At 37.2% G+C, this 9,923-nt stretch overlaps 1 protein-coding gene and 1 long non-coding RNA gene across 2 annotated transcripts in view; one reads left to right on the top strand and one right to left on the bottom strand.

The window, feature by feature from the left end:
- The first annotated feature begins 646 nt into the window (after positions 1-646).
- Positions 647-7,288, top strand: LOC307156796. The gene is made up of 3 exons (XR_013820805.1): positions 647-700; positions 4,351-4,486; positions 6,801-7,288. It is a non-coding gene; the product is annotated as an uncharacterized lncRNA (long non-coding RNA).
- The window catches only part of cpm (carboxypeptidase M), a 42,630-nt gene continuing 37,880 nt past the window's right edge, over positions 5,174-9,923 (bottom strand). The window contains exon 9 of the mRNA XM_079868390.1: positions 5,174-6,496. Coding sequence (XP_079724516.1) covers positions 6,299-6,496 — 198 coding nt within the window. The 3' untranslated portion in view covers positions 5,174-6,298. The remainder of the gene's footprint in view (positions 6,497-9,923) is intronic.

Genomic DNA, 9,923 nt, shown 5'->3' with positions numbered 1-9,923 from the left:
ATATAATGTTAAACGTTAAGCAGAGCGTTGTTTGTCACTAAAGTTGTATAAGTTCTCTCTCGCTTGATGTAACAAAGTTCGCGTGGTCGCGATTGCTGCCTTAAAGGGACAGTTCACTCAAAAATGTCAAATTCGGTCATTATTTACTCACCCCCGTGTTGTTCCAAACCCGTAAGACATTCGTAGATGGTCTTTTTCGTAGATAGAAGATATATATACTTTTAAATACAATCTGACCCAGTCCTGTAGCATTGACAGTTACGCTAACGTTACCACTTTGACGCTTCAAAAAGTTTATAAAGAGATTATAAAACTAATCCATATATGAATTGAGTGGTTTAGTAAAAAACGATCGCTTTATATATGATGAAATGATTGAATGAAGGCTTTTATTCGCATAATTTTGTTTTATTATTATTATTTTATTCACACCATATGCTTGTGCTGCTTAACACACATGATGAACCTCATTGGTTCTTGTCAAGTGAACATGCTTGAGCTTCTGTTTACCACAACTGATGTATGAGTTGATGTTTATGTGTGAATAAAAGCCTACATTCAATCTGTTGACTTCCATTTGTTTTCCTACTATGGAAGTCAATGGGGTCTATCAACTGTTTGGTTACCAACATTCTTCAAAATCTCTTCTTTTGTGTTCAGCAGAAGAAAGAAATTCATGCAGGTTTGGAGTAACTTGAGGGTGAGTAAATGATGACAGAATTTTCATTCAGACTATTCCTTTAACTGAAAATATTTGATTACATAAATTTACTGTAATCATGGACAGGTAGCATGTTATCAACTATTTAAACTAAAAACACTAGATTTATAGGTTCAAAAACAAAAGGCAATTGGATGGCTTAATTAGAGTTCTGTTAACTTACAGGGGTTTGCAGTGCAATAAAGTATACTGTTATTCAGTACTGTTCATTTTTTTAGTATTTGGTATAAGCTAAAAGTATAATGGTGCACTATCATAGCAGGTATATTGCTGTAGCTATCGATTATTTTAGTAATCGAGTATTCTACTGATTATTCCATCGATTAATCAAGTAATCAGATAAAAAAATTGTGGTAATAAAAATAGATCCAAGTGAACAACAGCCTTTAAAATGACTTAAAATACAAATATAGGTAACACTTTACAATAACTTTAGTTAACTACCTTAGTTAACATCCTAAGAATGAACAATATGTCTTCAGCATTTATTAATCTTAGTTCATATTAATTTCAACATTTACTAATACATTATTAAAATCAAAGGTTGGATTTGTATTAATTAACATTAACAAAGATTATACAGTTACAAAAAGTAGCTATTGTTACTGTAGTTCATGTTGGTTTATACATTAATGTTCACTAATGAACCTTATTGTAAAGTGTTACCCATATATATTAACAATCAAAAATTGTGGGTTCAAATAAAGTATCAAAGTAATCATATGGGTTTTATTGAACAATGCTGTTAAAATATACCATGTAAAATATATGATATAAACTAATATAAACATAACTTAGGCTACGTATTAAAACAAATGCCCGCAGAAGGCGCCAACGGCGTGGTTACACTAAGCTAAGCCTAAGGCATGATCATATCCTTGTTTAATATTGGCCAAACGAACAGCGCATATATTTATTTAACTGAATCACAGCCTTTGTGATTTCACGATAGCACTATGCTATATTATGATTGTAAATGGTTTTAAATATATCGCGTAGCCTTAAAAAAACGGTGTAATAATGCGGTTCATGGATTCTCGTCTGTATGCGCCACTTCCGATATTTTGCCGGTTACTCAACATGGGTAAATTGCAATCAAGGATTTTTTTAATCGTTACAGCCCTATGTTGCTAGTATAGTTGGAATACACGCATACATTTGTAATGTACCAATAACAGTTAAGGTACACTTTCATTTAATTTATCATGCATGTAATTAGTCCCTACAACTTCAAATTGTACTTTACTAAAACTATTTTACAACTAAACTATACTTGGAACAAAATTAGTTGTTCCAAAATGGCGATCTTCAAGTTAACTAATCATTAACACTTTATACTGATCAGTAGTCTGTCTACAAGTAGGCCTACACTGAAGTATGCCAAAAATGAATAGGCTATATAGACCTTATTCAGAGCAGCACCTTGACATGTGCGAGGCTGTGATTTAGTGTTTTCAATAACATCCGCTGTATATATAGATCACTTCTAATTTTCCACAGCTCATATTGGTCTGAGTGTTTTTTCCATTGAAATTTATTGGAAAGATATTTTTGCTGTTTTGTCAACAGAACAATCCAAAAACCCCATTAACAGTAGACTATAAGTAACTGAAGAGATGTATTTCTATCCCTCACAGACTCTCTTTCATTCGCGTTAAATCAACGATGGCGCTGCTGTGAATATGGCTGCAACACTCTATCTTTGCATGTGCTGGTTTGGCATTATTTCCAGATTGGTTTTAAGAATGCGCATGCGCATTAAGAATTGGTTCTATAGTTATGTGCGTTTGAATATATGTGCGCAGGTTTGGAATTCCCTACAGACCAAGCCTTCCCTACATAGCTCCAAAAGCCTGCTAGATTTGTGAATTTTCACTGCAAAGCATTTGTCCATCAAACCCATTGGTAAGTCAGCTAGTAATAATAAAGGCGTTCTTAATGTTTAACGTCTAATTCCAAAAAACATGAAGACCACGTTTAGGAAATCACCTGATTTGTGAACTTTTGGAATTTTGTTGCATTTCTGTGTTTCTCACTGTTCTGTCACGTTTTTTCTTGTGTAATAAAGACATAGTAGAGGCTGTGCAAACGGTCCAAGACATTTGATAAATCAGCTCAAGTCAAGTTTATTTATATAGCGCTTTTTACAATACAGATTGTATCAAAGCAGCTTCACAGTATTAAATTAAAATAATACATCAATGTTTGTTTCTAGTGGAAAACGTCCACGTTTGGTAAGGCTGATCAATAGTATTGTTGATTGATTAATTAAATTAAATATCCCCAAATATCCCCAACTGAGCAAGCCAAAGGCAACAGTGACAAGGAAGCGAAAAAACTCCATCAGGTGACCTAATGGAGAAAAAAAAAACCTTGGAGAACCCGGGCTCAGTCGGGGGCCAGTTCTCCTCTGGCGTGACCTAGAGGTCCTCTCCTATGACCTAGAGGTCGGATTTAACTCTAAGATTAAAAGTATTATATGAATGCCTGGCTGAAGAGATGCGTCTTTAATCTAGTTTTAAACTGGGAGAGCGAATAGTTTAAAAACGGGTCATCTAGTCAGGTCATACTAGGCTCAAATGGACATATTGTGAAATGTTTCACAGTGCAGGTTTGGTCACTTCACCATTTCCTGAGTGCGCAAGTTAACTATTCTGGTATGTGAAAGGTTTCAAAGTACAGTTTTGGTCAGTTATCCTTCCCCAAGTGCCCAACTGAACTGGCTCGTGAAATGTTCCCTGAGTTCTTCACTATTCTGATTTGTGAAATCAATGCTAAACCTGGCTTAATTAATATTAATGAACTTAAACCGGCAGGCTACAAGATACATTTTATTTTCCAGGAATAAGTGTGTTAATTTGTTGTTTGAGTGCTTGTAAAAAGTATACAAGGAAAATGATTAGAACTGCCCTTTGATCAAGTACAGAATGACCGTTGTTCAGTAATGTGGTGGTTGGATTGTCTCATTTCTTTTCTAACCCAGTTTACAGTCGTGTCAACGTGTGCCATGCATGTGGAGGACGTGTGTGTGGCCCATATAATGGCCCTTAAATTAGCATTGGCCTGGTTTCACAGACAGGGCTTAGATTAAGCCAGGATTATGCCTTAGTTCAATTAGGACATTTAAAGAAGCTTTTATAAATGTGCCTTAGATTTTTTTTTTTTTTTACTGGTGTTCATCTTAAGACAAAACAGTAGCACTGATATATTTTAGGATATGTCAGTGCAAGTTGCTTTCAGTTAAAACAGCTCAAACATGCATTTTATTCTGGGACTAGGCTTAAACCTTGTCTGTGAAACCAGGGGATAGTGTCATACTTGCTACCTATAGAGGATACATTTTGAGGTTATCTTATTTGTCAATTCAAACAGTGCGGACAAGAATAATTGATGGTTTCAGCTAGGCTATACTACCTTAGATCAAGTAATATTTGCAAACAATTGTTTGGCAAAGGAACATCCGGGTTCTTTGAAACTGCTGTCGATGGGCACAATTAAAATAATGATGGGGTTAAAACGTCCTGCAAATTGATGCTTATGTTTTCATTAAATATTTGTTAAATGTTAAATATGAAATAATGAGTTTTGCCATAGTTTGGTTTGAGTATCTTCATGTTGTATCTTCACAGATGAGTTTGCCAGTGCCTGTAATACTGTCCCACAGCAGTTTGTCTTGGTTGCTGGAATGGCACTTCTGTACCACGACACACAGTTGAGCGTAGCTGGAGTGAGAGGGAGCAGACCTGCCACAGACTCCGAACAATGGTGAGTCATGGTGAATTATGAAATCCTTTTAAAAGCAGTCAGTAATACTAAACACAAAACAGAAAAAAATAGACACAATAATTGAGTGTAGCTAGTAATTAAATAAAAAATAAAAAAAAAGTTATGACATGACTCATGGGGCTATTAATCAGTAATTTCATGAGATAGATGTACATTTCAGACATGTTTACCTTTCATTAAAACCTTTAGGCTAATTGAGTGGAATTTTAATTCATAGTATTCATTATATTAACACATGCAAAAACGAGAGAACCAGCGAGATATTAATAACTGATTATCTTGTAGTCAATATATGCATTTTTTTATGCGTAGTAAAATAAAACCTGTGGCTGTAGTTTGCTGCACAATTTTGTCAGATATATACCCTTAACCAAGTTTAGTGTTTTGTTCTTCCCCTCAAATATCCCTTTTTGGCCACTACTGAATGTAGTCATGTATTATGTCGAGCAGGGTTCCTCAAACTCGGTCCTGGAGGGCCGCTGTCCTGGAGAGTTTAGCTCCAACCCTAATCAGACACACCTGAGCAAGCTAATCAATGTCTTCAGGATCACTAGAAACTCACAGCTAGGTGTGTTTGATCAGGGTTGGAGCTAAACTGTGCAGGACAGTGGCCCTCCAGGACCGAGTTTGAGGAACCCTGATGTAGAGTGCCTTTCACAAATAATGGCCGAAACAAAGCAAGTTTTTAATGTTTCTTATATTTTCCATGCAACTTCTAGCAGCCCACTGGTGGTAAACCCCGAACCCCATGATTTAGAGAAGACAGGAAATGTAAATGTGTGTAAATGTAATGTCATTATATATTAGAAATATTGGTAACACTTTACACTAAGGTTCATTACATTAGTTCATGTATCAACCAACATGAACTAACTATGAGCAATAGTTACAGTATTTATTAATGTTAGTTGACACATTAACTAATGTAATGAACCTTATTGTAAAGTGTTACCGAAATATTTGTTGGCATTTTTTTTATATTACCTGACTAGGGTCCCCTTCAGTGAACATGCAATACACTCAAGCAGTGTTGGGCTCCTTACTCAAATTGCATTTGTTACTCATTACTCCTTTCAAAGTAAGATTCTTACTTTTTGTCAAAAACTGTTACACTTCTCATATTAAAAGACTCATTATTAGTGCGGTCAGATCGATTAATCACAGCTTCCATAAGTTTTTTTTTTATATAATTATTTGTTAGGTGCGATTAATAGATTTTACAGCACTACTCATTGTATTTTAAATACAGTATCTTACATGTGAAAAATCAGACACTGTGTAGACGATGTTTATTGAGGGCACTGCCAGTCTTAATAAAGTAAGACTGAGTGAGGTAGAAAGAGCACCAGATTTTTTGGCTTGGTTGTCTTCATGTTACACAGCTGCAAAGACACATTAATATGCAAAAGGTTTAGGTAATTTTCCTGACAAACTATCTGCAGCATCTTCAAATAAAAACAAGTAAGTTTCTCCAAGAGTTAAAAATTGTACACACATATCCTTCAACTTTTATCAAGCTTCATATGTCAATATTGTAGCAACTGGTCTTCCATATTGAAAGCAGAAATGCAGGCATCTTAAATTTGACAGCATTATAAAGCACTATCTGTTTCAAAAACTTGCACTGTGAAACCCTAAATAAGGCTGTGGATCAAGTTTTTACATGCTCCATATGTACTATTGATTGTTTGACAATGCTAGATATGGCATCATGATTTCGTACAGAATTAACAAATCTGAATGTGCAAGAAAGGCAGTTGACTTTGTCCTTAAAATAGTCTTTGGTCCCTCTCAGGACAGCAGCAGTCTTTGTAGGATGAATAAGGTAAGTGTTGTGATTGCAGTGGTGCAGGACTGGGGTTGTGCTGTTCCTGCTGAGCTGTTGTCACTCTTCTGGAGGAGGAAGTCGTGTGTCAGGGCAGAGAACGAGTCGGGACCATATGGCACTTTAATGCTCTGTGTGAGGGTCTTGTGTCCTGGGTATGTCACCTGTAGACAAAGCAACAATGAGTAACCAACACCAAATCCTGTGAGGGAGAATTTTACTCCATTTTTATAGCTTTATTGGCATGACTAGATAATACAATATAACCAATTAGTAGTTTTGTGTGCAGCTGGAGACAACATGGTTATACATTGTGTGCTCCCAGCACTATTTGTTTAGTCATGGCTGTAAAGTTGTTTGATGTGAATTTGTCTGTCGGAGTGAAGTGTATGTCTGTATTCCAAATATAAATGGATTTGATGTGAGGATGGTAAAATGCAGTTTTCATATTGTGTTTCCTTCTTTCAGAATGTCATTTTGTTCATTCTGAACCTCCTCCTGCCCAAATGAACTCGGCTCTCTGTGTCACCAACTTCCTGACAGAGAGGTATCAGCTAGTGAGGCTGGGAAAATTCTCTTCTAACATCTGGACGATCAGCACTTGTGCTCCACAAGCATGTGTTCTTGCACCCCCTACACGGCCGAGTCTGCTTACAGCTGGCTGTCTGGTGCAGTCACAACAACCTGGAGCAGAACACTCTCTAAACAGTGGACTTCAGGAGGAACAGCCCAACACTGCCCTACCTTGCCGTCGGGGAGTCAAGTTCCAGGGCCTGAAGTGGGACAGTCACATTGACTCAGCCCAACATAGCTGCTTACCCAGTTTTACTCAGCCGTTTGGTTCAGCTACATAAAAAGACAGTCCGTTATGAAGGTAAAAGAGTAGCAATAATTATTCGTAAGCTAAAATTTACACTCACAGCTACGATGTGTAAAATGTCATTCACAAAAATACAATGACAGACATAAACATGTAGTACAACATCACTTAGGCTTTTGCTACTATTTTCACAATATATCAGATGCATAACTAACTTGTGCACTTGCAACTCAGTGGAGGTGGAGGGCACAAAGGAGTCGTTTTATTGGTTGGCGCCTAACCAATGAAATGGTACTACTTTTGTACGCGATGATGTTTTGAAACGCGGCTTAATGCATTAGACAGTGATATTAAAAGAAAGAAATTATATTATCAAACTCGGTAAACACCATACTAATTATAGCCTACTGTGTACAGATGAGCCCAGAATATGAACGCAACACGTTTAATTACATGTTAAGCATTTTCCTCACATAGAAAACCAAAGGGCTTAATGGACCAAAAGTAAAAAAATAAATAAATTGTTATACATTTGTTAATAAAACACAGGCAGGTTTGGTGATTTGCACTAAAACACAAATTAGCTTTTTTGTCATATTCTGGACTCATCTGCTTTTCTGTACATAGTAGGGTGTTTACTGAGTTTGGTCTTTTAATACCACTGTCTTAATGCATTAAGCCCTTTGGTTTTCTATGCGAGGAAAACGCTTAACATGCAATTAAACATGTTGCGTTCATATTCTGGGCTCATCTGTACACAGTAGGCTATGCTTAATTAATATGGTGTTTACTGAGTTTGATAATATAATTTATAGGGCTGTAATCTCCCAGTCGATTAGTCGATTATTTGGTCGTTACGTTCTGGCTCGACCAAAATTCTGATTGGTCGATTTTTTTGTCGCGTTCATTTCATCAGGTGGAAAGCACTAATTACTAATGGGGGTGTTTTCAGAGCACCGCTGTTTCACAGGTAACAGTGTCTTCAGAACACCCCCCTTGTTTTCACTTCTTTTGGATTAGCCCAACCCACTGGAGAAGAGAGACAGATTGAAGTAGGCTACTAGAAGGTTTGCTGAATATTATTACTTGATCTGGTTTGTTTAATAAATATTAAAGTGGACGTGCCTTTTGTGTTTAAGAGTAAAAGCTTTAAGTTAAGTTTAATAGTCTATTCGTGTCTCAGCTGAGCTTCTATGAACTCGCGAGCTGCACAGAGCGGCTTAAATTATAGTGTCTGTCAGTTATTATAATACATATGACAAAAACAATTGTTACATATTCCTCAAAAGTTCTTGTCATGATATCACTAGTTGACAACATAGTACTATTTTTGGAAATCATAGGCTCTGATCTGATATTGCGTAGGTGCACGTGAAGCAACGCTGCCAGAGCCGACAGACTCGTGTGTCAGACTCATTTCAGTGCAAATTAATTACGTCAAAAACGATTTAATACTGCAAGTAGCCTACTAGTTTTTTATGTTTATTTATAATTCATTTAGGCGGACAAGGCACACAGTGCGCAGCTAATTAATTTAAAGGTTTTTTTTTTTCCTAACGTCATTTTTAGTCGAAAATTTCAGGACTTTAGTCGACCAAGATTTTCTTTGGTTGATTACAGCCCTAATAATTTATTTATTTTAATATCACTGTCTAATGCATTAAGCCGCGTTTCAGAACGTCCCCGAGGACATGGGTTTCGTGACATCACGTACAAAAGTACCATTGCATTAGTTGGGCGCCAACCAATAAAACGACTCCTTTGTGCCCGCCTCTCTCTCGCTGCCACTGAGTTGCAAGTGCCTAATTGAGCTTGTACTGCAAACGGCATTTTACACATTTGTGACTACTTGTCTCCAATTTCAGAATACAGGTTTGTGACTACCTCGGCGAGTGTAAATTTCAGCGTACAAGTACAAATATTTATTGTACAAGTTTTCAATTAGAGGTCTGCATTCCCGCGGCTGTCCCGCGGGATTCGCGGGACCCGACCAGATATTTTGCGCCGCGGGATTAAATTTCCGACTAAAAAACGGTAGCGGTCGGTAACTCTGGTGTAATTTGAACGGGAGCGGTCGGTCATTCAATATCACGTTCCCGACGCCGACGTTCTTTCAGAACAGCATATCTTCGCTTTACCTAATCTTAATCTTATCGACCACCCGGTATAGGCTACAGTCTGCCCTGTAGGCTACTCAGGACCGTTATGCACGCGCTGCACGCACGGACCAGTAACGGTTCTTTCTGTCATGCATTGATTGTATTTGCTTAACAGCAAAATGTTACAAATTTTGAGAATACGAATAAAAATAATAGCCTACACTTCTTTTTTTTCGCTGCGATATTTTTTTCCCCTACTGTCTGCAGCAAAATGTTAAATTTTGTATATTGACAAGGCGAATAAAATAATAAAAAAATGTTTGTGCAGACTACATTTTTATTTTCTCTGTGAAAATGTACATGTGAAATTCTGGGAGATCTATATTAAAGCGGGATGGTCGGGTCGGGAAGAAAATTATTCTAAGCAGACAGCGGGTGAACAAATAGTGTATATATAGCGGGAACGGGTGGGCGCGGGATATAACCCCAGCGGGAGCGGGACTTAAAAAACAGTCCCGCGCAGACCTCTATTTTCAATTATACATCTACATGCTCCAGAGTTTTGCTACTCTTTTACCTTCATAGTCCGGACTGTTGAAAGGATTATTGGTGCTCACCCTCCAGGACCTGTACTCATCCAGAGTAAAATCACAGACTCCACTGGCCACAACC

This window comes from Squalius cephalus (genome assembly GCF_949319135.1).
Source record: "Squalius cephalus genome assembly, chromosome: 4".
Lineage (NCBI taxonomy): Eukaryota > Metazoa > Chordata > Actinopteri > Cypriniformes > Leuciscidae > Squalius > Squalius cephalus.
This window is presented reverse-complemented; position numbering and strand designations above follow the sequence as displayed.